The sequence below is a fragment of the Haemaphysalis longicornis genome, unplaced genomic scaffold, assembly GCF_048455015.1.
Source record: "Haemaphysalis longicornis isolate Haplotype H1 unplaced genomic scaffold, Haemaphysalis longicornis Haplotype H1 scaffold_2, whole genome shotgun sequence".
In the NCBI taxonomy this organism is placed as follows: domain Eukaryota; kingdom Metazoa; phylum Arthropoda; class Arachnida; order Ixodida; family Ixodidae; genus Haemaphysalis; species Haemaphysalis longicornis.
The window spans coordinates 269,703,049-269,730,589 of record NW_027526295.1 but is presented as its reverse complement, the minus strand read 5'-3'; the positions used below and the strand labels follow the sequence as shown (position 1 = coordinate 269,730,589).

Sequence of the window (27,541 nt, the reverse complement as noted above, 5' to 3'; positions counted from 1 at the left end):
GTGATATTTTCCGACGTTTTGTAAGCTCGGCTACTCGCATAAGTGAAGTGACCTCCAAGTTAAAATTTCGCCAGGCTTTATCTTTACTGGGAAATTTTGTATCAATGCATTCTGCTACCGCGCTGACTTCCATTTTTTTGGTGGAGAAGTTGGTCAGAAATTGTATTGCAGAAATTGGTTCATTGCTCCAACATTAGCATTTAGGTTTTTTGTAATTGCGGCGTGCGTTATATTTGCCATTCGGGGCTTCCAGTGGTTAGTGGCCCATCACATGGGAGGCCATGTACTCTTGAATGTTGCGTTTAAGTACAAAACTGCTGAGCTTTCGCCAGGAGTCCAACCTTGAGTCTCTCCTCTGGCCGTTAAACAATGAAGCTTACTACTTACGCGTCGGCGAAGATAATTACAGCGATTTACATCGCGCTGACGGGAGGCTTCCAGTAATACAATATGTTCCTTACTAGCACGTTGCGTGCTGATAAAGATGAGGCGTGGACATTTTCGCTTCAGTTCTTCGTTGGGATGCCGGAACGCCTGCTAGAATTAGCACCAACGCATGGCCACCAGTGCGCGTGCAGTCTTGTCGAGACAGCATGCTTCATCTTAAGATTGAGTGATTGTAGGGTTTAACGCGCCGACGCAACGCAGGCGATGAGGCGCGCCGTAGTGGAGGGCTCCGGATTAATTTTGACCACCTGGGGATCTTTATCGTGCGCCGAAATCTCGTACACACGGGCGTTTTTGCTTTTCGCCTCCATCAGAAAAGCGGCCGCCGCGGCCGGGAATCGAACCCGCGACCTCGTGCTCAGCAGCGCAACGCCTTAGCCACTGAGCCACCGCGGCGGGTTTCATCTTAAGATGTCTTGCAGCGCAAGCCAGATGTCAATAGAGGACCGCGACCTGTCTCCAAGTTGTCCGAGCGTGTTTTAGTCGTGTTTGCTCGTAAACGCTTTCACCTCCTCCTTCCTAGGACGATAAATATTCAAACCACGTCTCTTGTTTCTACTCAAAAGCTGTCCACGGCTGGAGATTACAAATTAACATGGAATTTTTATGCGCACTTTTGTTTCTAAAACTTCAAGGAATGTCGTTGTACTGCTGTGGTAATAATAAATAAAACAGCCGTTGTCTGTTTCAATGAAAAATGAAATGACGTGCTTTCCAGCACTTCCTTTCAATCTGAAGGACGTCTGTCGTTTTGAAAGCAGAGTGCTTTCTGCGGCGATCACGCGCTATTTAACGCCCTCTTATTGGCCTTCAAGGTGTTACGTGCGCATCTGCAGGTAATATTCATCTTTGAAAACCAACGCTATGAAGGCGATACAGAACGACAAGCACAGCAGCACTGATGTCTCATTGTTTATGGTTTGTACGGGCTGGTTTTTAGAAAAATATTCCTACACCAAGTAATTAACAGGTTTTTAGCTGTTAAAGGAAGGATTAATGGCAGGATTTTGTTCTGACATCATAGAACTTCATAAATTGATATGATTATAGATTGGGCAAATTTATGGTTACATGTGAACTACGAAAACTTAACTATCCTAACAAAATATCTTCGCATCGCTTTCACGAAACTATAGCGACCGATATGAGTCAAGCATTTGCAGGAAAACAATAAGACAGAGTGAGGGCGCCTGTAAGACAGCTAGAAGTGTATCAAAGACACATCAAGATGCGGGATTTGAGAGGCAAGCACTTCGCAAGGGGGATCATGAGGGAGTACAGGCGGAAAAATAATGCCATCTCAGAAATTCGCGTAAGGAATACTGCTTCGTGTCATGACAAGATGAGTAAGGAGAGACATAGATTACAAAGCAAATACTAGTAAATGTAATTGCTGCCACATTTAGGGATCGACATGGAATAAGGCATTGATGGACAATTGTGGTTATTATTTCCTCTTGCGGATTCGAGGTGACAGGGAGGCTCGAAAACCTGCACATTAAATTTTGTAAAGCGCGTGCTCAAGGCTGACCGCTATCACGTCCATCTCGAGTTGTCCCACGAAGATATAACCAGGCTTCCAGATTACGTTTAAACTCACCGGGGAAAAATGCTTGCGTCGTGGACTACGGTAGAATTCTGGTTTTCTGACGGCAAAGCAGTTGAAGCGTGACCCAGGGTAAAGTTGCACTGAATTACATTCGTTTTATACTGCGCATAGTACGTTGAACTAAACAAATGGATAATAATAAATACCGTAGATTATTTTGGCAGCAATCTGTGCCCCGGTGCACTTAACCGGCGCACGTCGATAAACAGCAAGGTTGGCGATAACTTCAACACAATGCGTTATATTTAGACTCCTCTGTTTTCTGGTGCTTAGTTCACTACGCCATGTGATATACAGCGTTTACTTTCTGAGGTCATTGTTACCTAACAAAATGAATAAGCTAAACAAAGAAGTTAACGTGCTTTGTTTGGAGATCGGGGAGAGTCATCATCCTATCTAGGACCACTGCAGGACGAAGGGCTTTCCCATATTTTGCCCACGAATCTTGTCCTGGCTGTCCGAATCTACTCTTTGCCCCCGGATTTTCTTGCCTCATACCTCCTGCCTGTTATTTGTCCTCTTTTGTACTTGTAGTACCATCTCTTCATAGCTTCTCTGCTACCCAAATGGTCCCCCCGTTCTCAGTTCACCGTGCTACGTTCCCGGCCAAACCCATTTCTTTCTCCTAGTCTGTCCTACGATGTCTTCCCCTCCGAGTTGGTTCGCTGTTTTAACACACTTGCTTCCTACTCCTTAGCGTTGCTTCCATAATACTTCTTTGCATGACGCGTTGAACTGCTGTAGGTTCTCTTTCAAGTGGTTTAGTAAGCCTTGAGGGTTTCATCTTTAAATGTTGTCACAGGTACTGCGAGCCTTCATATACACCTGAAAGAGGGTCTGCTCGTTACTATAGAGTGCTTGGCAAATGCATCTCACCGCATTGTAGTTGTAAAGGAATACTAAAGCCATTAAACAACACTAAACACAAAACTTACACTATAGCATACCGCAGGACGAAATAATGAAAAGTTTAAATTTTGTATCACAGGGAACACAATGAACACAAGTTTTGTAGCAGTAGCGGCGTGTCGGTAAGCAGTTTTCTCGATATTCTTCCTTTTAAAGCGAAGCTTTTTACCTCTCCCCCCCTCCAAAGGGTTCTGTCGCCACCATTGGTATAATCAGAAAAGTCCCGCGAACAAATAAAATAAATTATGCGCGCTGCCACGAATCGAACCTGGAACGAATAGACAAACGGAGCGACAGACCGTTGTCTTACCGATTGAGCTACGAGCCCACGCGGAGACAGCCAGACAGCCGGTGCGCTCACCGAGCACATCTGCGGGTTTACCGCCTGCGTTCTCGCTGAATGTCACGTGATAGCGTCACGCGACCTCTCACGCCGCTGTGCGCACCGCCCACGGCATGTATAGCGGCCGTGTGCGCGCCTTGAGCATGCGCTAGCAGTCATAAAAATTAGGATGCTCTCATCAACACATGGCATAGCACTTCTTTTTCGTCTCTGCCGCAGATTTCGTCGCCTTCGTAGGCGGTGGCAGAGATGGAGGAGAAGTGAGATCGTCTAAGACCGAGTTTAAGGTTCCTTTACTTAAAAAAAAAAAAGTTTCCACTCATGTGAAAAACGCCACCAGGTGGCCTATGGTAAGTACGACTAGCGATTCGCAAACTTAGGTCCTAATCCCCAAGCCAAATAAACCACTCAAAATCGAACACCTCCGCCCCATTTCCCTCACGTCGTGCTTAGCAAAACTCATAGAACACGTGATCCTAGCCCGGCTGACAACACACATGAACGAAATGGAACAATTCCCCCACACAATGATTGGCTTCAGACCTGGTCTCTCAACTCAAGATATACTCATACAGCTATCAAAACAAATGATCAAACCATCCACCGGCCTAGACACATCGGTGATACTGGCCCTGGACCTGACAAAAGCATTTGACAACGTCTCACACGAGGCCATAATGTCGGGTCTGGGATCGGTTAATCCGGGTGAGAGAACCTACAATTACATCAGGGACTTTTTGCCAAACCGGACAGCCGCCATACATCTAGACAGCCTTGTCTCAGGTTCATTCCCGCTAGGCAGTCGTGGCACTCCACAAGGAGCCGTACTGTCACCATTACTCTTTAACCTTGCAATCATAGACATACCGAAGAAATTAGCACGGATCCTCCACCTCTACCACAGCCTCTACGCAGACGATATCACCCTCTGGATGAACCGGGGGAGTGATGGGCACATTGAAGAAACACTGCAAAGAGGCATAGAAGTAGTGGTGGAGGAGGCCAGGAGAGCGGGTTTGGCCTGCTCTCCGGCAAAGTCTGAGCTACTTGTTATTGCCCCGAACCAGAAAAAACGGCTTCACTTCAGCATCAAAGTTCATATTGAAGGTAGAGAGATCCCGGAGGTCCCGGCCGTCAAAGTCCTAGGGCTGAACATACAATGCACTAGAATAAATCACAAATGAATCCAAACAATAGAAAGGCATATAAACCAAACCATTGATTGGCTCAAAAGGGTCACCAATAGGAACTCAGGCTTGACCGAGCAGAACAGGGTTCGCCTAATCCAAGCCTTCGTGGTGAGCAGAATACTTTACTCGATTCCATACCTTAAACTAACAGCTGCCGAAACCAACAAAATTGATGTCCTCATTAGATGCGCCTACAAGGCAGCACTACGTCTTCCCCCCGGCACGTCCACTGCCAAACTGGGAGGGTTAGGCCTTCACAGCAAGGCCAGCGAACTAGTTGAAGCCCACCTAATGGGACAGCACGAACGTCTCGCTCGAACACCCACAGGGAGACACATACTCAGCAAACTAGGAATAGGATATCACACACTATATCAGGACGCGAAAACAGTTCCCATTAGTATTCACTCTGATATTGTAGCCAAACCGCTTCCCCGCAACATGCAATCCACGTCCCACTCCGAGCGCAGGAAACAACGAGCCCGCGCCCAGCACAAGAAGTATAAAAATGATCCGCAAGTCGTGTGCGTCGATGCAGCAGAGTACAGACACAAGGAGGCTTTCACCGCAATCGCCGTACAAAATTACCCCAACACCAGCATTCACGATTCTGTAACAGACCGGACGCCCATCCCAGAACCGGCGGAAGAGGCAGCAATAGCGCTCGCCCTTTCACTCACCCCCACACCCGCAACAATCATTACAGATTCTAAAACTGCTCTCCAACATTTTGCCGCTGGTCGCATATCCGCAACGGCGCTCAAAAGTTTGCTCAGGAACCCCCCGCAATCCCCAGTACAACTGATCTGGACCCCCGCGCATTCTGGGCTCGAGGGAAACGAGGCGGCCCATGACCTAGCCCGAGGATATACTATCCGGACAGGGCCGAACCCGTATCCTTACGACGGAGCCCGGACCGCGCGGGACCGTCTGATCGGTTTTCACGATATTACCACCTACTACCTCCTCTCCCGTCGGATCTATCCTGGGGCGGACAAATCCCTGACGTTAGAGCAAAGCCACGTCTGGCTCCAACTCCAGACGGGAGTCTTTCCCAATCCGGCCACCATGACCCAAGTCCACCCCAGCCTCTATCCAACCTCGGCGTGCCTTTATGTGGCACCCATGCCAACCTGGCCCACATTATGTGGGCATGCCCCGAGGACCCTTTCTCCGAAATCCCCTCTGAGGAGAGGTGGGAGGCCTCGCTTCGCAGCTCCGACCCGGGCCTACAGGTCCGCCTGGTCAAGAGGGCGGAAGAGGTCGCCGGAAGGCACCAGCCAACGGCCACCACGGGACCGCCAACCTAAGCCAAGGAGAAGACGTCCAGGACGGGGCGGGCCTTCAGCCCGTTACCTGCCACCACCAATAGGACTTCGATTCTCCTCGAGCCACTTCCTCAAAATAAAGTTTACCTCTCTCTCTCCACTCATGTGCTTCACCAATACTACACACCCACCCACCGTTGATGAATCATGCATTGATTTAACCTTATCAAAGAATATCTCTTTGAATAAATAAAGGTGTGGTCAAGTGCATTTCACTTGCCTCTAGTTTCACTCTGTGTAGAGCCACGTGTGTGAATTCAAGTGATGTCGTATGGGTAATCGTTCTGGGTGTCGTTTACAGCTTCGCTTTCAAACCACCTTCACAGGCTGGATAGGCGCGCTTTCTTATTTAGCACCAACTTGTGTCGAATGGGACGGTAATATGTATTGATAATGGTTTGGAGTTTCGATCGGGCCAAAGGTTGCACGGCTATTCAGCAAGATTTTTTCGGTAGAGGGGATAGAAATATTGAAAATAACGTAGACAGCATAACAATCAAAGTAATAAAGTACGTAGGGTGACTTTCTAGTTGTGAAGAAATGCGATTTTAAACAGACAATTACTAGCATGGTTCAAACTTTCCAGAAGTGTAGCTTTGCTCTGCAGTTCACGCATGAAGTACAGAGTAATTATCAACTGCAGTTTTTAGATGTGGATCTTAAATTAACTGATACGCATGTGGGCTGGACCTATAGCTCAAGATAAGAAAAATAGATACTAAATTTTAATTCCGCGCACTCAAAGGTAGTAAGAAATGGCATTGCTTTCCCGGGCTTGCTGTCGACACTCTCTAAGTCTTGTTTTCACCGGGTTTCAGGTAGTTTTTTGGCACAACTGGCACGGTTAAGAACTGCATGGTTTCCGTAATGTGTTTTTAGTGTGACAGCGCAGCAGCCTGTTAGGCGGATAAAAGAATTTGCCACCGTAGGACCGAGGGATGGCGAACCTCGTGAAAAGAAAAAAAAGTTTGCCGCACTTTTTATAAGCCCAAACTGTCTCACGGTCTCAGAAATGTAGCCGGCCGTTTTGGGGCAAATTTTTTTTTTTAAGCTCCCGGTAAGATGGGTAAAGTATAAGGTGACATAGCAAGAAAATTGGTGAAGTCTGGTCTCAGAGTTAAAAAGAAAAGTTGTACTCTTTAGCACAGATACCTCGATTGTAAAACGGGGGATGTATATCAAATTCCTTTTGATTGTGCACACGTGTATATCAAACAAACCGGTCGTTGTATAAATATAAGATTTAACACAAATAAATAGAATATAGCACAAAAAAATTGGCCGCGTATCTGCTCCTTTCGTTGCAAATGCCGTCAAAAGACGATTATCGGCTTTTGCGAAGTAAATGCCTCTCTTCGCTTTTCCTCTTACCTCTCATGTTGTCCCTCTTGCGTCGCGCTCCTCCCAAGGTAAAGACGCCAAATGTTTTGTTAAATCATTCTAAATTTCCCGCGTTCCACTGCTCCAAACCGGGCGTCTCGATGCGAACGCTGCCGTACGGCGAATACGCGCGTTAATCGAGGCGCCCTACTTCAACGTTTATAGAACCGCGTTTCCCTACTCCACGTGCGTTGCAAGCAGAACGTGGAACCTATATAGTGGAGCCTTGCGTAGCTGTTGCCGGTTGCTTTCTTAAAATGGCGCCAGAAGCTATAGTGGCGCGGGCGACAGCAGGCGACGGCGGAGTGAATTCTTTTTCTGCAATTGATGAAGTATTTAATTTCGCAAAAGTCAAGCATGTTTGAATTTTTATAAAGGAACGCTGCAAATATCACTTCTGCATTGATTTGTTGTCTCATATTTGCGTAATGTCTTGTTCTTCTTTAACAATGTTGAGAAGTATGAACATTACACCGGACATTGACGGGTAGATTTAGCTGTGACTATATAAGACTATTACGCAGGCATCGTTTTGCTTTGGCCGGGTGGCTGAATCGAGTCACAGACAGACAGACATACAGACACACAGACATACAGACAGACCAAAATTTCTGGGTTTAAGGAGCCCAAGAAAGACTATCGTCTTTAAAACTCACTCAAACACAAGACGTATTGATATGTCAACAAACATTCTTCTGAACACGGATGTGTTCCGATATTTCGTGATACCACCACCCTTTCGGTTCACGGCAATCAGCTTACTAGGGAAGTCATTGAAGCGTTTCATATTAGGAAAAGAGGCGATTTGTGCATTAGCGAGCGAGCATGAAAAAGAATGTTCGTTTCTGGATCGGTGCGTGTGTTAATAATCAGTGTTAGTACATGCAGTTTGATATACGTGTGATGTGCGTCATGATGTGAGAGCACGTGGTTTCGGCGGTAGTACTTACGTTTGTGTTGCAGTTTTAATAAATTAGTTGTGAGTGCAGCGTCGTCCTGTCATCTTCTTTCCCTCGTGTTTGTGTCTACTACGGCTCCTTTCAAGATCCTTTCGTTAGCTCATCCATGTTTTTTTGTTATGTTACCAGACTAGTCTATGAGTGCATACATTCTATCTCTACCAACGGAAAGCTTCTTCGTCTTTGTCTTCAGTATTTTCCGTGTAGGCTGAATGCCACTAACGTTGCTTCTGTTAATTAACTTTGACAACTCCGCAAATTAAATTTCTTGGTTGTTCTCAACACTTTCGTATTTTTGTGGGCTCCAACAAGTAACTTTGTTTTCCGATATAGTTCACCAGCTCATTTTCCAAGTTCCCTTTTCCCTACAGCTACTACTTAACCTGTGCTTATCTAGTTTGGATGTCATTTAGTTTGTCAGCGCTATTTTTTCTTTCTCCAGTTAAGATCACGAATTCGTCCTCGAGAGTTTTTCTAAACGCGTGCGCCCGGCCTCTTGCTGACTGCTAGATTTAGTTTACTTTTCTCCGGTAGTTTCGTCTCTTTGCTTCTCAGGTCTACCCCAGTCCTGCTCCTCCCCATTCTGTGATCGCTGCTCTAAACTTTCCTTTCGTGCTTAGAGTCTCTGCACGCAGAAATATTGTGCCATTGGACATACGTGGTTGCATTTGTTATTTCTTGTGAGTTGAACTCTACAAAGTTGAAGAAATTGAGATTCAAATGCTGCTCACTACTTTGCCAAGCTTAAATGCACGTACTCGCAGTCTACGAGTTACTTCGAAATTCTGTCGCATAAGAGGCAGGGGACGGGCATGTATCAGTTTATGCCAGCATATGTCCTCACCCGCGCATGCCTGAAAGGGGAGGGTGCCTGCAAAGTTTACCTGTGAAGTCTTGTGCGGATCGGGCGTTTTTTCTGCCCCACTATGCTGAGTACGGAACTTGTATCCGCTCGGCTTTGCTGATTCAAAATTGAAAGATAGTTCAGTGGAAGAAAATTGAGCGCCACCCATAACTCCCACGGAATTCTTCCAGGAATCCCTAACAGTGGTCATTCTTTACTCTTTGATAACGGCAGGTGGGCGGACGGATGCCAAAATAGCAGTATGCTGAATCCATCGAGGTCATCTCTGATACAGCCATCACATATCGTTGGTATATCGCTGGTGACCGATATAGGATGCGCTGAATTTAAAGCAGGGGGGTACAGCGAGACAAAGAACCGCATCGCAGGAGTGTCAGCACGGGACTTGCCTTTTGCTTTGTGTTGGCCCCACTGACCTATATTTTAACATTAACGCGCCAACCACCCGTGCAGTGATCTATTATTTGTAAAACGACCGTTAGCAATGCCAAACCGGTTTTTGGATCTTCGGGCGTGCCGCGCGCGTGCGTCCGTGGTCAAATGCTCTGACCAGTTTGTACGTTTTGGGGAACCAACCTACAACCCTGTACTTACGAAGTGGTAGTCGTGATCACTCGGCCTGGATTCTTTGCGAAAAGTAGATATTGTTATGGTGGTCTCCCGTGCATGTTTTATCAGTCCCAGAAGGCAAAAAATAAAAGTTTTCAATCATTCGGCCATGATTCGTTGCAAATATTTCGCTGCGGGTTTTCCCCCTTCCAATTGCACGCCCTGTCCTGAGGTTCTGGAGTCGAAAAAAGAATCCACCATAGCTTGTGTACTCGCCGCAGCTGAGAACAGCATTGTCAAACAAGAGAGAGAGGAAAAAAAAAAAAAAAACACGGCGTTGCTACTCAGGACGTACTCCCACGTATTAAACCCCATTTTGTCCTTTTTGACATTCCCAGCTTTTATCTAACGTGTTCCGCGCCTAATCTGGCATTGATAGGCTTTTCAGGACGGCCGCGATTGCCTGCGTCGTGCATTTCCCTCCGATTCCTCGCGGGAAAATCCACCTGAATTTCCACAGCGATCAGGCAACTACGCTATCATGAGTGGTCTGGCAATAGATGTGTGATGCGGGGCCTGCCCCTCCTTCTCGGCTGCTGCGTGATCAGAGCGAGCTCCCTTATGTCTCTAGCTGACGCGGGATGATTTCACCAAACGGTTCTTTCTTTCCGTATCCACCACTCCATCTTTCCCTCTAGCGGCCTAAAAGGCCTTGTTTCTATGAATAAAAGCGGTCGATCTTGCTCATTACGTATGGCACAAACTCATGTATATGACCGACTAAAAATGACAAGCCCGTGGCTTCGCTAAATCCATATATGCGACAGACGATAGCCATATACGCAAATGTGACACACCTCCACGCTGGGAATTGACCAAATTTGAATACAATCTGTGCGCACCGTTTCAGGAATGATGGATTTCTTGCTTCCTTGTTTATTTACCTGGAAGGTGCATTTTAACATATGATGCACTACATGACTATCTGACAAAAGATCAACTGCCACTTTTATATATCCTATTATCAGGCCGGAATAACCGGGCGCCTTTTACGTTAGTTGCTGACATCATCGGATGTGATCTACCGTCGATCCCGCTCGCAGTACGCACACTCAAAATACCGTGAAACCCATACGAACAAATAATAACATCGTATACACGTATTCCGTGTAGAATAAAGCGGGCGCGCAAGTCAGCGGCTTCGAATTATTTCGATTTTCGAAAGACATTGCAATTACATTGATTTTTAAAGATATTCGTGGCTCCTATGATCGCCTTTTTTATAATTCTATGGTTCCCATCGTCCATTCCCGAACGGGTTTCTCATAGTTTCGGTTCTACATGTTGATTAATCTTGCCGCGAAGACACGACTTGGAGTTGGTACTACCACATCAGACAATTGAAAAAAAAAAGTGCGTTCGGAAAATTGAGAAAATATACTCCTTGTAGGTGCAAAGTGATTCTGAGGATAGTAACTGTTCCAATTAAAGTGTTTCTCTACATCTTTCTATCGGAACTGAGTTGTTCTGACTCCTATAGGAGTCTAAACGCGAACTATGGCTCGATGAGTTGAATGAAGCCAAGCGTTCACGGTAGTATGTCTTTCCAATAAAAGCTCGTCCGCGAAGTGCCGATAGCTCCGGACAGCGAAGGTAGTTCTCGGAAAAATGATACGTGGGGAATCATGCGTGCCCTAATAAAACACATTGTTCGGCAAGGTGAGAACACGGTATGCACCTAACTTGCATCACTATGCACTTTTTAAGACACTACGCACCAACGTTCTAAACAATGTGTTCAGTTGAGGTACCGTTTTAGTACAATGGGCCCTGTTATATGTTCTTTGTCGCCCACCCCTCAAGGCTCTGACTTAATCTGTGAGCGTATGTCTGTCGTTTCACTTCTTTTTCGTTGTGTTCTCGCGTTAAATTTCTAAAACAGAATGCGCGCTTTGTATGCGTTGTAAAACAAATCAACTGTCTGTGGGAACATGATCTTTCACATAAGATATTTCATTGGCTAGGTCAATAAAAGTAACAACAAGTAAGAAATAGAGTCTAAAAAGTAACCGCGAACGCGAACTAACTGGTTGTGAGGTTAACGTACTGTGTCACCTACTGCCACTCTTTTGGTTGCACTAATTTTAATCACCGCGCCTATATACACGGGCATATATAAATAAAAAATCATGGCTCCCACATTCGAATCTTAGAAATAATGTGCAATGGCAACATAATAAGGCCTACATATGCCAGACTTAGGGGAATGATTTTATATCTTAAGCCTTTTCCAACAAATCTACAACGCATGATGTAAGCCCTGGTAAGAAGGGGTTTAAACGGCACAAAAACATGCACATTTTGCTTAAGATAACTTCCCAGCCGTTGCTTAGATAATTCTAAACGCTCCACCAACTAGGAGACATGCTTTAAAATATGTGGTATTACAAGAAAAATTGCGTATCGTTATGAATATTGTATAAGAGTAACACGTCTCGGCTGTGAGTCGGAAGGCTGCATTGTGGAATTCTGTAAGGCCTCGATAAGCGCTGAGGAGAAGTGCGCTGGCTACCGAATATGACCCCTCCATGAAAAAGGAAAAACGTCGGTTCCGTTTTAGCAATATTTAAGACAGCCAGAGCCGTCAATCAGCTGCGGAACCCACCTTCACTTTCAAGTCGAAGAGTCCCGTGTCTTCACTCCGCTGTTTGGGATACGGCTCGCCCTGTTAGCAGAGGTTTGAGCACATCAATCCGCAACGAACGCTGCCTGCCGTTAAATGCTGTCCAGGTCCCGCCCGTTTTTCACAGTCCGAAGCGTACCGGATCTGAGCCTGCTGTTGCGACCGGTTGCGTTTACCATCCCAGCATGACACGCGCTTGTTTCAAGGGCGCAACATGGGCGAGGAAGATGAAAGGGAGGGCAATCCTTGGCGCCACTCTTATCTCGGTACCCTTGCGTCACATTGAGAGTGCACAGAGGAGAGTTCTTCACCTGGATAAGGGTCAGCGAACGGCCCATACGTTCTCGCAGCACGTACACGTCCCAAAGGCACTGGCGGCAAGTCTTGCGTTTCCAGGGAAATGATTTTTCGACGAGAGCGTTCTCACGACTACGCCTACAGAACGTAGATAAACGATGGCTCTGCGCGCTTCCTCTGCACCATTGTCTTCTTCGTCAAGCCATTGGCGCCAACCACTGTTTTACTTGTGTCCCCTTCTTGGACGTTGCTTATTTGGAGAGGCAGTATCTACACACATTGTACAGGCATTTGGCGCCAAGTCAACAACTCGATAAGAAAGCGTTCGTATTGATATATATTGCCCTGATATTTGCCGGCGGGGATGAAATTGTTGATTATCAGAAAGAGCGTGACGATGTGAATAGGCTTTCTTGGAACGTCGAAGGTTAATATAAAATGGCTCTTCTGAAAGGGAAGGTACACCCATTAAAAACGTGACCACGTGATGCCAGCGATCACGCGACCGCGTGAATACCTTATCGCGGGAGAACGAGAAGGGTTTCACTCGGTCGGTGTGACCGAGGGCGTATCTGTCGACTTAAGGTTGCGAGGGCTGGTCCGCACCCTCACCTGATGGTGCGCGTGATTCCCGTGTGCTGCTAATATGGCTTGCGTAAGCGTCCGCAATGTTTACAAGCCGAGCTGAACCAATCGGCCTTCGTACGCTTGCAGTTGCGGGCGAAATCCTCTTGAAGAGAAGCCTCCTTGATGAGTCCCAGCAAGCAGAAAAAATTATGCGGAAATTCAGAGAATTATCTTCTAATGCGTAGCATTCTTATGCCACTTTACTTGAGTGTGAGTTTTTTCTAGCCAAATGTTTTGTTTTTTCGAAACCATGTCCGACGAATTATCTCCATTTACGCTATTTTAACGGCTAGAAGTGGAACTTTCGCGAAATGTTCATTATTGTGGAAATGCAGAGCGTTGCATGGTTCGCCAACTTCCGTAATTTTTTCACACCTTTCTTATTCTATTAGTGTTTCAAAATTCCTTTTTACAAATTATCTCATTTACGCTGATATAACGATTACAGGTGGGACTTATTCCGCAAAATCTGCATTATTGTGGAAATGCAGGTCGTCATACGATATGCCATTTTCCTTATTTTTTATATTTTTGTTATTTATTATTTTTTCAAAATTTCGTTCGACCAATCTATAGAAAAGCTCACTTATATCAAACACGGATATATCGAATTATTGCCTATATCAAACCCTTGCATAATTCTGGTAAAAATGACATGCATTTAAAACTTTTATATCGAACGGGATTTTGCTCGCAATGAATATATCGAACTTTTCCGCGCGGGATTTTAAAGACGATAGTCTTTCTTGGGCTACTTAAACCCAGAAATTTCGGTCTGTCTGTATGTCTGTCTGTCTGTCTGTCTGTCTGTCTGTCTGTCTGTCTGTCCATCTGTCTGTTTGTCTGTGACTCGATTCAGCCACCCGGCCAAAGTAAAATGCCTACTGCGGCAATAGTCTTATATACTCACAGCCAAATGTGAGCGTCTAAGCCCGGTTTATATGTTCATACTTGTCAACTTTGTTGAACAAGAACAAGACATTACGCAAATATAAGACAGCAAATTTGTACACAAGGGATATTTACAGTGTTCCTTTATTAAAAAAAAATATGAATGCTTGGTTTTTCGATAGCAAATGATATTCTACATCTACTACCAGCTGAAAGGAACGGGACTTATCTGCTCGCCAAGCAAATCGGAGCTCCTGGTAATTCCACCGAGATGGAAATTAAAGACGAGCGAGACGAGCGAGGACAACCCGGTCAACAACAGAATCGTGGTACGGACCGGCAACGGACAAGAGATTCCTGAGGTCAGGAAGATACGAGTGCTGGGCTTTCAAATCGAAAAGAATCGCACCAACGGGGAGACGGTCCACCGACTCCTAACCAAAGTCACAGTGGCCACTCGCCTCATAAAGCGGGTGGCCAACAAGAAAGCCGGCATGCGGGAGGACAGTCTGATACGGCTGATCCAATCGTTTTCCGTTAGCTATATAACGTATGTCGCTTCCTACCACAACTGGAAAGCGGCGGAAAGCAATCGTCTAAATGCAGCTATACGCAAAGCATACAGAGCAGCACTCGATCTTCCCGACAGCGCAAGCACCGAGAAGCTCATGGACCTCGGCGTGCACAACACGCTCGAGGAAATCAGCGAAGCCCAGCGGGCCGCCCAGATGGAGAGGCTCAAGGAATCGAAGACCGGTCGAGCCATCTTAGCCAAGCTGGGACTCGAGCCCGGAACGAGCGGTAGACCACTCAACAGACAACAGGACATACCGACTAACATCAGAAGAGGGACGCGGGTACAACCCATCCCCAGGAACATGGACCCTATCCACAACGAGGAGAGGAGAAAGGCGAGAGCGAAAGCCATGATCGAGCAACACGCCAACGCACCTGGCACCCGATACGTCGACGCAGCGGAGTACCGTAACCGGGAAGCCTTCACTGCAGTGGTGATCGACGCAGTAACCGGAGAGACAGTCTCTGCAACGAGCGTTCAAACATGTGAGGCGCAGAGCACCGAAGAGGTGGGCATAGCCTTGGCCATCGCGGACCCAAACACCAAGACAGTCCTCTGTGACTCAAAGGGAGCCGTAAGGAACTTTGCGAAGGGCAGGCCGGGTCGTGGAGCAGTGCGGGTGCTCACCGCGTTGGATTTTACGGACAGAAAAGTAACAGTGAAGTGGTTCCCCGCCCACGTGGGGACAGATGTGTCTTAACTTGCGGACAACCACAACATGACGGCGAACTCTGTTGCGCGAGAATTATCTGGCCGCGCAGCAGAAACGAGCCTGTCTGCAGAGCTGTGGGCGGAAACTAAAGATAGGATGGGCACGTTCCACGAAACGACAAAGTATTATCGCATGAACAGACGAGTAATGGCACCGCCGCACCCTGATCTTACCAGGGAGCAGGCGGCGCTATTTAGACAGCTGCAGACGGGCTCGTTACTGACTCCAGTCATAATGAAGCACATATGCCCAGAACAGTATCCGGACGACACGTGTAAGGTGTGCCGCAGGGCTCGGGCCACTATGATCCACATCCTGTGGGATTGTGCAGCAAGACCAGCAGAAGCGGAAACAGAGACTGTGATCCCGCCGTGGCTTCAAGACGCGGCGCGGAGCTATAACAAGGAAGACCAACTCCTGGCCGTCCAGCAGGTCCTGGAGGCCCTCGAAAGACAGCGACCGAGTGAAAGCTGCGAGGCGTCAGCCACCCCTCGGGGTAACGGCGACTAGCCTGGGGGCGAGTAGCGAATACGCTGACGAGTAGAGGGTCAGAGGGTCCAGACAGGACCGACGTTAGGCCGCGTCTACGTATCCCGGCAACGGGGTGCCTACTGCAGGCGATTTAATAAAGTCTTTGTCATGTCATGTCATGCGGAAAGCCGCCGCCTCCTGGCGGCATATGAAAAATCACGCGGCAACAGCAACGAAAGGTTCCACTAGCTAGGTTGCACGTTCTGCTTGGAACGCACGTTGAGCACGGCCAAGTGGTTCTATAAACCTTGTGGTCGGTCGCCTCCATCCACGCGCGTCTCCGCCGTACTGCAGCGCTGGCATGGAGGAACCTGGCCTGTAGCAGTAGAACGCGGTAAATTCAAATCGCCTTGCGTAAACCTTTAGCGTGTTTACCTTGGGATGAGCGCGGCGGTATAGGAACAGCATGAGCGGTGAGCGGGAAAGCAAAGGGGGGCATTTCCTTGGCAAATGTCTACAAAGACTATCGTCTTTTGACGACATTTGCAACGAAAGGAGCAGATACGCGGACAATTTTTTCCCTCTCCTTAGGAATGCGGCAGGCTTTCCCGCAATACATCGGCGCGCAGCGGTGGCGCGGGTGTGGCTTGCGACTCCCGCGCGAGCTCGGGCGCGTCCAAACCCAACGTTAAACCGGCCGTGGCAGAGTGGACCAGCTTCACGCATGCATGCCATTGGAGCCGAAAGCGCCACATTGGGCGTTGCGGGCTGCGGTGTCCCCGAACTTCAAGTCCGCGCCACTCGCTGCCCGACCTTGCTCGGTTCGCTGGGTTCATAGAGTTTCTTACAGAAGAAACTCTATGGCTGGGTTTACGGTTATTCGCTTGTATCCATGCTTGTCTCCACTCTGTCGAAGACGCCGAGTACTCCGTGCCGCTTCCGAGCACGAGCGAAGCTGTCGCTGCCGTGGCCCTGCTACGGCGAAACTGCAGTGCCACTGAGGGCAGCGGTTTTGTGCTTGTCGACTGTTTAGATACCGTGGAGCAAGCAGTCACCAGCAACGCGTTGTGCTCCAAGAAGCAGGCTACACTCACGCAGTTCTTTCGCCATAATAAATGATTGTTTTCTTTCCGAGAAAGTGTCGTATCAACAGTGAACTGCAGGGTGGTAAGAGCTCAGCCTTAGCTCGTGACTCAGTCGGCAAGATTGCTCTCATACAAGTTTTTTTGTTGCTTCGCTTTCTATATCGAATTTTTGCTATATCGAACTATTTTACAATCCTCGCGCTGTTCGATATGAGCGGGCTTTACTGTTTCTACAATTACGCTATTATAACCGCTACAGGTGAAACTTCCCCGGAATCTGCATTGTTGTGGAAATGCCACACGGTTCGCCATTTTTCGTAAATATTTAATATTTTTCATATTTATAATTTTTTAAAATTTCATTTCTGCTAATTATCTCCGTTTAGGCCACTATAACGATTACAGGTGCAACTTTCGAGAAATCTGCATTTTTGTGGAAATGCAGGGCGTTACACGGTCTTGGCTGCGGGGGTACTCGGCAAAGAATGCGACACACTGATATCTCTTTAGCAACACTTCTTCATCTATTGGTGTGCGGGGAATTTCTCTTCTGCAGATTTCGTTAAGAATGGAACATCTGATGAATCTGAATGCACGCACTCACTTTTCTGAAGTATTGCAGAGCCTTTAGAAACTGATTGATTGTGGGGTTCTACGCACCCAAACTACACCCGGGCTATGAGTAGTGGAGGGCTCCGTATTAATTTTGACCACGTGGGAATCTTTAACATGCGCCTAAATGTCGATACACGGCCGTTTTAGCTATTCGCTTCCATGAGAAAAGCAGCCACTGCCGCCGGGATTGAAGCCGAATCCTTGGACTCAGCAGCACAACGCGTTTGCCGCTGATCCATCGCAGCCTGTTAGCCTTGAGAAACACGAGCTTTTCTAACAGATTACGACTGCTCATTTGTCCAGCCCCGTGCAATTTTTCTCTCCTATATATTTTTAATGTTGCGAATGTATAGGAAGACCACGTGGGTGAAAATCAACTTTACGCAGAGCCGGATGTGGGTAGTTTTATTACTGAATGTCTATGAACAACCTCCATGTGGGGTAAAATTAACATCGGCGGCCGAAGTCGCTTGTCGAGACCAATACAAAAAAAAAAAAAGTCAGCAACCATTCCCGATGCTCTTTCTAGCCTTAACCCTAAAAACTAACAGTCGAATTGTTAAGTGTACGAACATTTTATTGAATGCGCATCTTCACTTCGATATCACTAGATATTTTCATTCTAGTTACTGGAATTTTCACCGAATATATCCGATGTGGACAAAATTGTGAGGTTTGATGTTATTGAAGAACAAAAAAAGGAGGAGAGGTATCAAAGTATCAGCTGCCTTTTTAGGTTTTTCGCGAGATGATACTCAATAAGTCAGTGTTCAACTACCAGCATTTGCGTCCACCCATGCATTTTAGTTTTGTGTCAGGTGTACGCATTTCGCACCAGAAGCAGCGGACCAAATTTCTATGAGTTGATATCATCGGACTCCTCTCCTTTATGAAAGTCGGAAACACACTCAACATCTTTTTTTCTTCTGTTTGTCGGCGCACATAGAGTTCCAGGAAGGCTTGAAAGCAGTTCAAAGCAACATGAGCTGCTACCTCGCGAAAAACCAAATTGGTTGATTCGGTGAGTGGTGAGCATTGATGATTGCAGAATACAGCTTTAAACAAGTAAATTTAGAGGCATTTGTGAGTACGCCTTAGGAGGGAGGTAACTTAAAAAACTCACTTAGACACTTGGGAAAAAGCAGAAACACTCTTAGACCTGTGAGATTGTCAATATCTTGCAGCTCTAGTACGATTGCAAGCACATTGTCACTGAGTCCTGACAGCGGAATGTGCATCCTAGGCTTTTTAAAGCAGTCACGAGCTTCGCTTCCTTTGTCACTGACGCTAATCTCTACATTCGTTTCTGCGTTTGCCGCATTCAGTTGCAACGACACCGAGAAATGCTGCACACAAAAAGGGAACAGCTATGCGTTTGTTGAGGGCCATAATAGGGCTCCATTGTGCGGAAATAAAGCTAATCGCACCTTGGTCAGGATTTCTTGTTAAATTTTGAGGCGCCCATGGGTTCTTTGATGAGGCTTCACAGCAGAAAGCCTCTTCCGAAAAGAAAATAATAATAATAATAATAATAATAATAATAATAATAATAATAATAATAATAATAATAATAATAATAGTCTTTATTTCCATCAGTACAACTGATGGAGGAGGTGGGAGTAAAAGCGAAAATCACTTGAGGGAGCGCCCACCACCCTTACAGCGGTCAGCTACAGCAAACTGCAATAGAAGGCAGAGTTTGACATTGTACTACGGTCTGCATAGTGAAAAGGGGAAAAAATAAAAAAAAATAAAAACACGACTTTCTACTACGCTCTGCGTAGTAAAATAAAAAAAAAGAAAAGAAAAGAAAAGGAAGTCTAGGAACCGCAAATACAGGAGAGGAGACTACTTTATGTGCAATAAATACGTCTCGACTGGTAGTACTGTGGTCGGATTACGCATTGAATTCTGCAAATGGCCAGCGCGTCCTCAAATAACCGCTCGCTGGCGGTTTAGTTACACGTGATTTCTCCATGTATGCCCGGGGGGCAAGGGTCGAAGAATCTGTGCGGCAATTTCTCGTTGTAACTGCACCTGTAGCTGCGCAAGGTATACCCGGATGATCCTTCCCATCCATCGCGGGTTTGTCACAGTCTTTCCAAGAACAGGCCTGCAGCGAGCAAGAGGGCGGTGTGGGCCGGTGCGACACCCCGGAGCTCACGTATGCGGGACAGAGAGTGCCACTGTAGCTGGCACTTCCTCGCGAACAATCCCTGTTCCCCTGACCATAAAGGAACTAATTCTAAAAAAATAACAGCCGTCAGCGTCTTGAGCAGGCAATACGTGTAGTTTTGCCAGCATTTGTTGCTTGCCGCTTTTAAAGCAAAGCTTTCTACCTCTACCAGCCAGCGGTTCTTTCGTGGCGTACAGGACAAGAAACTCCCAATGTATCTGGCGAGGTGGATGGCGCTTTTCACTCACGGAGCACAGTGTAGATGGCGCGGCGATAGGGCGCTATTACCCAGCATTCCCCGTGCTCACCCCGGCAGGAGCGACGGCGGGACCCTTCCGTCGGCATTGTCGTCTGCTTTAGCGGAGGTGTTGGGCCTGTTTTGGCACAGTTTCGCGTCCATTGCGCGCTTACTCAGCACGGCTTGATTAACTTATCCGACAGCACCTCCTGGGTAACCCGGAACCGACGGAATTAAGTGGTCGCACGACAAACATACGTTAAGGATTGGTTTGCAGGGCGGGAAAACAAAATGTTGAGACCTCTTACAGACATCTGGCCGCTACAGAATCGCCGCCTTTTGCGCACTGCTTGGCACGAATGGGACTGCGTTTTCTAAATTGCTGAAGACCACTTCGTTGTGTTTTAACAAGTATTACAAAAGACGAATGCAGCAACTGGTTCTCATAAATAGAGATTATAAAACTTCCGTCACCTTTCTCGCAATTCTCAGACTTACGAAACTATGTAGTTTAAATCTGTAAAAATGGGAATGACTAAGCTCACATGTCGGATTGTTTCGGTGTCTGCGCTTGTGTCACGCGGTGGGGTAGCTCCGAGCTAGCACATCAGGATGGCTAGGTTCCGCTGTCTCACCCTTCGAAACACGATTCTCTCCGTTTTCTTTTCTCCAACGCTCGGCCGGGCTACAGCGGCGGCTTCCGCCGCTCGAGCCCGGCCGTGGCCGACGCTGCTGCGTTCGGGACGCCGCCCCCGCGAACCCCACGTAACAGCTGGCAGAATCTCTGGTTTCACTCTTTCTAGAGCCACGTGTGCGAATTCAAATGACGTCACATGTGAAATTTTTGTGGAGGTCGTTCACAGCTTTGCTTTCCAACCACCTTCACAGCGTGGATTGGAGCCATTTTTTCCCCTCTGATTCTTCACGAAGTGTTGAGAGTTTGCAATCCTAGTACTTCTCGTCCACAGACACTGGTTCTATTGGGCTGTCTTAGGCAACTAAATGACCTGTAAAGCTGAAAACAGCTTCAAAAAAGTAATGACCTAATAAAACGGACGCCAAAAAGGGATATCAGAAGATCCCGACACCCTGGGTTGGACCAGGTAGTGCGGGTTGCGCAAACGAGCACTTATGAGCATTACGGCTGTAAGGTGCGCTGGAATGAAATGAAATGTCGAACTGAAGAGATGCTCGATAAACCGGCTGCCGCCGACACTTGAGCGGGCGGGCCCCTGGCCACACGGCGATCAGTCGTCGTGCGATACGCCTGGCGCCCACTTGGGCTTAGAGGCGCCGTGTTGTCTAATCGAGTACTTATCAAGTGGTCGGCTTGTTTGCACCTTGTACCTGCAAACAGGTAGATAAGAACTCTGAGATAAGAACAAGCGTCCACGAGCCCTGACAAAACCCCACTGAAAGCGTTTCTTGGCTACCGCACATGTGCGCGTTTACTCTCGGTAATCAGCCCAGCCGAAATCACGGGCGTTGAACCATAATATTTTTCCCGGAGTTCACGCTCCGCTTCACGTAAACATGGTATTTCCGGATCTGGCGGGAAAAACACGTGCAAACGCCGCTTCGCAATCTTAGAAACTCTGCCCGGGTTCGCTTCGTCTTTTCGCGGTGGTTCCCGGCTACCATGCAGCGGTGTTGTCGTCAAGGCTTACCCGCGGTTCACCAGGCACCGAATTACGTATAATTATGCATGCATCATTGCATGGCTTAGCATAATGTAGCACAAAACCAGGGAGAGAGCACGGGACAGGGAGATCAGAGTCGTAAACAATGCTGAACAGATAAGCAACGCACAGACGCTAGTACTCTAGTTGCCTGCAATACTCGAAGCATCGTAATATACTCGAAGCCAGGCGTATTTTCTGGCGGTGCCGTGGCCTACGTCACGGGGAAAACCAACGGCACAGCTCGCGCAAAAATCTGACCCAGCGTGTTTTTATTTGTTTTGTTTTTACTGTATTTTTGCGGTTGCGGTAAAAAAAAACCTTAAAACGCCTTCTGCGGTAAAAACGCCTTAAAAGAAAAAGTTTCCCACAAAAAAAAGGGTGGACACAAGAAACCTCGGCGTCATCATGTTTGGCTTTTAATATTGCCTATACGGTGGACATATATATGCCAGGAAACACTTGCCTAGCAAAGACATTTTTCCCTTGAGCCTTGCCTTACCTTGCCTTGCTTTGTTTCATTAATCGAAGGGTGTAAATTGATTGCCTATGCAGCCGTGCTCCTACTATAAACAGGAAGCGTTTTGCAAAACTATATAGTAACAACAATTGCTTGTAACACTATACCTCCCAGCCACCCCTCCAGATTACAACCTCATCTAACGGGTCGATCGAGTCGGTGTTTGAGGCCGCCTCCAAACTTCTCCTTATAATCTGAACTTGGGGGAGGTAGCCTGCTAAATATAATTCACCTCGATGTTTTTGCAAGAGTATAAAACTAAGTTACGAGGAGGCCGAAGGTCAGGTAGAATATTATGATGCCGTGTTTGGCGCGGGGGCGTTCCCCTTTACTGTCGTTTTCGCCGCGAAAAACAAAATAACATCGCCAAAAGCAACTTCGCAGACTTTGTGTCATTTTTTTGTATGCTCACAATATAACATGATGCTGCGTACTAAACCAAAGCACAATTGCTTGCTTATAAAAACGCTGCATAAAACATTTTGTCGCTCTAAAATCGTCCATCTTTGTGTTAGACGAATGCAGTGTGAGCATTACACAGCCATGACATGTGCTCAAGCTTTCAAGCACACTAGCTGATATATTGCTGCACCCTCAGCTGGGAAGAATGGTAGAATTTATTGTTCCTTATTTTAGGTTTTCTAAAGAATCTGGCAGGTGCATGAGTTTTACAGGTGCAGATACGGGGAACTAGAGGCATCGCTTTGATTCCCGTCACATCCGTGCAGCTGCGACATTACCCTTCACACAACTTTTCGGGAGAAGATTTTTACACCCTTTTCGGCCAAAAAGGGTGTTTAAATCTTGTCCCGTGGCTACACCTTTAAAGGGTGTTTTTGCTCAAAAAAGAAAGTATGAAAAAAGGGTGTTTTTGTGAACACCCTAAAAATGGGTGTAAAGTTGCATAACACACTAAAATAAGGGTGTGGGCAGCGCAGCTACGCGTGACAACGTGGATCGGCTGAGCGGGCAGCATTGACGTACAGGCACACTCAAAGCGCACAAGTCACACTTGGACCACAAATGAATTGAGAAAAAAAAAAAAAAAAAAAACGGGATGCATGGGGACAGCGAGTACATACTTAGAAATACATCCGCTCTTCTTGCTTTTATAGCCAGCAGAGGAACATAGGTGGAGGGCTTGCCGCAAAATTGATATTTTAGCGTGAATTTTGCAATTATGCATTTTAATGTGAGCATATACAAGTGAGTATGCGGATTTGCTATACTAACTGTTTATCGTGAGGTAGTTGAATAAGTCATAGAATGTTCTTAAATACCAAACACCTATTTCACACCATTTCAACGCCCACCAAGAAGGGTGTTCATTATTTCAACACCCTTTTTTCCCACAGGGGTGTAAAGCTACAAATTAAAGCGTTGGAAACAAAGAAAAAGGGCGTGAAAGACAGCCATCTAAGAAATAGGTGTAAAGGACCTCCAACTTTATAGGTAACAGTAATACCTCGTTAACTCAAAATCCGCTAAAATTTCGAGGTAAGCGGAATTTTGAGTTAGGTGAAAGGCTGAAAATTTGTGGCCAGGTCACTGCGATGAGAGCTAGTGCTGGTAACAAGCGCTCCACGGAAAAAAAGAACAGTCAGAACAACGTCCTTCGTGCACTTTCAAGAGGTTGGGTCCGGCCGTGGTTCGGCTTACCAACAAAAAACCCGCCGTGGCGCCACGGTGACGCACACGTTATTATTCCCACAGTTGCTTGACACGTTAGATAGGGAACAACCGCCGCGGCGGAAACTTCAAATTTGACGTTCGCGACCACGTTCGGGACGTAGTTGGAGCTAGAGCACTGCACGGGCTTGATTTTAAGGCCCGAGCCCGGCCCGAGCCCGCTTCGCGAAGCCCGAGCCCGACCCGGGCCCGTAACACCTAGCCCGAGCCCGGTCCGGGCCCGGGCCCGCCACCTCAAGCCCAGGCCCGGCCCGGCCCGGTGATTTATTTTTTGGTCTAGAGAGGGCCCGCGCGTGTGAGACCAGGCCCGGTCTCTGACGCTGAAGTTAGTTTGTTTATTACATTCTCGGCCATCAGACGAAGCATCTAGTCTGTACAAGCACGTCACGAACTGAACGCAAAAAATAAGTGTTTAAAAGTGCACGTAGTTTAGCTTTCACCGTCTGCAGTTCACGCCACATCGGCGTAATAATAGCTCGTATTCTTACACGAGAGACACCATCACCTTTGATGACCAGACTCTTGGCAACTTCACGTGGTTGTCTCGGCCACAAGTACGTATGGCTGAAATTTTTTTATCCGCATTTGAAACAACGAGTATGTACGCGCGTTGAAATACTTCACCTGCAGTGGTCGTTAAGCGGTGGTGTTTCTCTGGCATGCGTGTTTGATTCCCGGCCACGGCAACCGCATTTTGATTGGTGCGACATCTAAAACACACGTGTACATACATAGACATAGGTGCACAGCTCCAGGATATCTGAATTAATTCCTTCCCCTCTTGGGCATTCCTTGTAACCGTATCTTTTGGTATGTTATACACAAAAAAATAAAATCTTGATGCAGTACAAGAAATGACATTAAAATTGCAGTATAGTGGCCATCAGAGCTAGCAAAACACGTTTTTAAAACAATGAGTAGAACTAACAGCAAGGAGCGCGCAAAAATAAACCAAGAATATTCATTTTGATGCTCTTTTCTACACTTCACGTCGGACCTATTAACGGCCGTGCATATGAATTCAAGGCCGAGCCCGGCCCGAGCCCACGGCGTCGAGCCCGAGCCCGGCCCGGGCCCACGGCGTTGAGCCCGGGCCCGGCCCGGGCCCGCCGGAAATTGACTTCGGGCGGCCCGGCCCGGCCCGCGGGCCGGGTAGGGCCCGTGCAGTGCTCTAGTTGGAGCTAAGCGTTTGCACGGAGACTTTAGCAGCTGCATGTGGGGGACTTTGTCTTGTGGTTTTCTCTGTCAACATTTCGAGATATCCGTGCCCCCCCCTCCCAACCCCCCCCCCATTCCACCCCCCAAAAAGTTTCGAAATAAAGGTGGGGAAATACATCGTATTTACAGGAGGTGAATGCACGGCGAGACAAAGTTTCGACTTAACCGATATTTCTAGATATGCGAGTTCGAGTTATCTAAAGTTTACTGTATTTCATACCCGTTTGCAAGGGTGGACTGAGCATTTTGTACAAGCGGAGCGGTGTTTTGTTCCTCCTAATGTTTAAAACAATGTGAATTGGCATAATTTATTACCAGCGGAGCTGTTTAAGTTTGAGCTAGGTTCGGTGGCGTTAGCAAAAACTACAAAGAAAAAGAACTGCGCCACCTTCAAAGGGTGCACCACCACTGATAGGGTATTATAACAATGAAGCCGGCTTTCAAGTTTGAGAACTAGGGCGAATGCGTATGCGCACCTGTTACTATACCATTTTAAAGGCACTAGTCTTTTTGGGATACTAAAACGTAAGAATATTCGCGCAGCTTGCACTAGTGATGCAAGACTGGAGAAATATGTCAGTGTGAAGGACAGACTGGAACAGCCTTGTAAAATCCTGCAAAACTTGGCCTCACCCCTCAGCACTTAGCCTAGCCTAGCAAGAACATTGCAAAACCTAACAAAGCTTAGCAAAGCCTAGCAAAACCTAGCAAAACTTAGAAACACCGGATTAAGCTAGGTCGACCCACAGCTCCGCTGCTTTCCTCGTTTTTTTTTTTTTGCAAGTAAATACTTATTTCACACCCTTTCAACACCCTACGAAAAACCAATGGCGTTGTTAGTAGGTCAACACCTATTTCGCCACACAAAAGGCGTGTGAAGCTACAAATTATGGTGTTGAAACTCAAGAAAAAGGGCTTAATGACTTTCCAACACCGCTATTTCACTTATACTAGACATTGTTTAGGCAATAAGGGCGATAAAGTATAGTGTGTATATGTAGTCTTTATATTGCGGCGGATAGCTCTTGTCATCTCCCCTGGGTTCCACGACAGCTGCCCTTGCTGACAACGGACCCACATGAACAATGTGTCCAACTAAAGGAAGATCTGCGTCGCGCCACAGGCGCTCTCCTCCCACCGTGTGGAACACACCTTCCCAGTGGGCTCGCTCACTGGGAGGAGGTCCTGCTACGTAGACTTCGAGTTGGGGTGGCCCTCTCTCCTGCGGTAACCCGGGCGTGGCCACCACGATACCATGCCCGTTTACCAACACCTGCCCCTTCTGTACGGTTCCTGCCGAAGACGCCGACACCAACCACCTGCTATGGACGTGCCCTTCCCTGAGTGCAGCGAGGTCCAGACACCTTCGCGGCACAGGCCTGCATCCTGGGAGACCCCCTGATCTCCAACGATGGCTGTGGGGGTCCCACCACCGCTGTCTCCTGGATTTCCTCCGGGAAACGGTTGCCAACTTGTACCTCTAGGACTTTATGCCAAAGGGCATACTATCGCAAAAAAAAATAATTAAAAGTTCAAATTGGCGTTTCACGTGCCAAACCTAAAATTTGGGTCATAAAGTGCAACGTACATTGAAACGAGCGGTCATTGCTGACGAGCAATCTTTTTTTGCGTTTTAACATTTCTTCCTAGGTGGGGAGGAGGGTGTGAAAAGATGTCTTGTACTTCGCAGTGCAATTATACATGCATGCGTGGCCTTGATCAATCAACAGCTCAACACCTTCTCCGCACCTTTTCACCCCCTACCAAAATCCAAGGGTGTTGAAGTTTGTCCACAGTCTGCTTTACACACAAAAAGAATGTAGAGCTACAAACAAGGGTGTTCAGATTTAAGAAAAAGGGTGTAATGGCCTATCAACACCATTCGTCCACTTTTTGGCACACCCTTTTTGGACAGAAAAGGTGTAAAAGTGTTTAGTGTGTTGGGTAGGCTGGGTGACACATAGCCAGAATATGCTCAGCTGGATATGCTAAATATTCGGACCATTTCGCAGATATTTTAAATATCTGTGCTGGCCTCAGTAAAGTAGGCTAGACCACAGCAGTAGCGCAACCCTTTGGCTTTCGGGTTGAAAGGAAAACACGTGTCTTCTCAGTATTTGTAAAGATAGACAGATACCCGCTGTTTATGGAAATTCCAAAAAAACAAAAAAAAGGTGCCCAAATCAATCGAGTCTTATCATCCTGCTACGCTCCTGAACTGCGTCGGTAAGCTGCTGGAGAAGATGGTACTCAATCGCATGAACGGGAACATCTATAACGGAACTGCCAGTATGGAATTGTTCTTGAACTTATTTTCTTTTGCATGAATTTCATTTATGCTTTATGTGACGTAATGTTGACTCACGAATTCTTTAGTTTCTTTCTGTTCAATACCTAGTTAAATGTTAACCAGTGCTTTCGACAATTATCAATCTGTACACACCCGGCTTTTGTTTTATCCTTGCAAATATTAGTTTATTCACA

At 47.0% G+C, this 27,541-nt stretch overlaps 1 protein-coding gene and 1 long non-coding RNA gene across 3 annotated transcripts in view; one reads left to right on the top strand and one right to left on the bottom strand.

Moving 5' to 3' along the window:
• LOC144170688 (uncharacterized) overlaps positions 1 to 12,888 on the bottom strand; it is a 20,015-nt gene extending 7,127 nt beyond the window's left edge. The window contains exon 1 of one of the 2 annotated variants that reach the window (XM_077700632.1): positions 12,574 to 12,888. In XM_077700632.1, coding sequence (XP_077556758.1) covers positions 12,574 to 12,600 — 27 coding nt within the window. In that variant the 5' untranslated portion in view covers positions 12,601 to 12,888. The other variant, XM_077700633.1, reaches the window with a different exon arrangement.
• The window catches only part of LOC144170691 (uncharacterized), a 50,335-nt gene that overhangs the window by 1,284 nt on the left and 21,510 nt on the right, over positions 1 to 27,541 (top strand). The gene's annotated exons all lie outside the window — the stretch shown is intronic.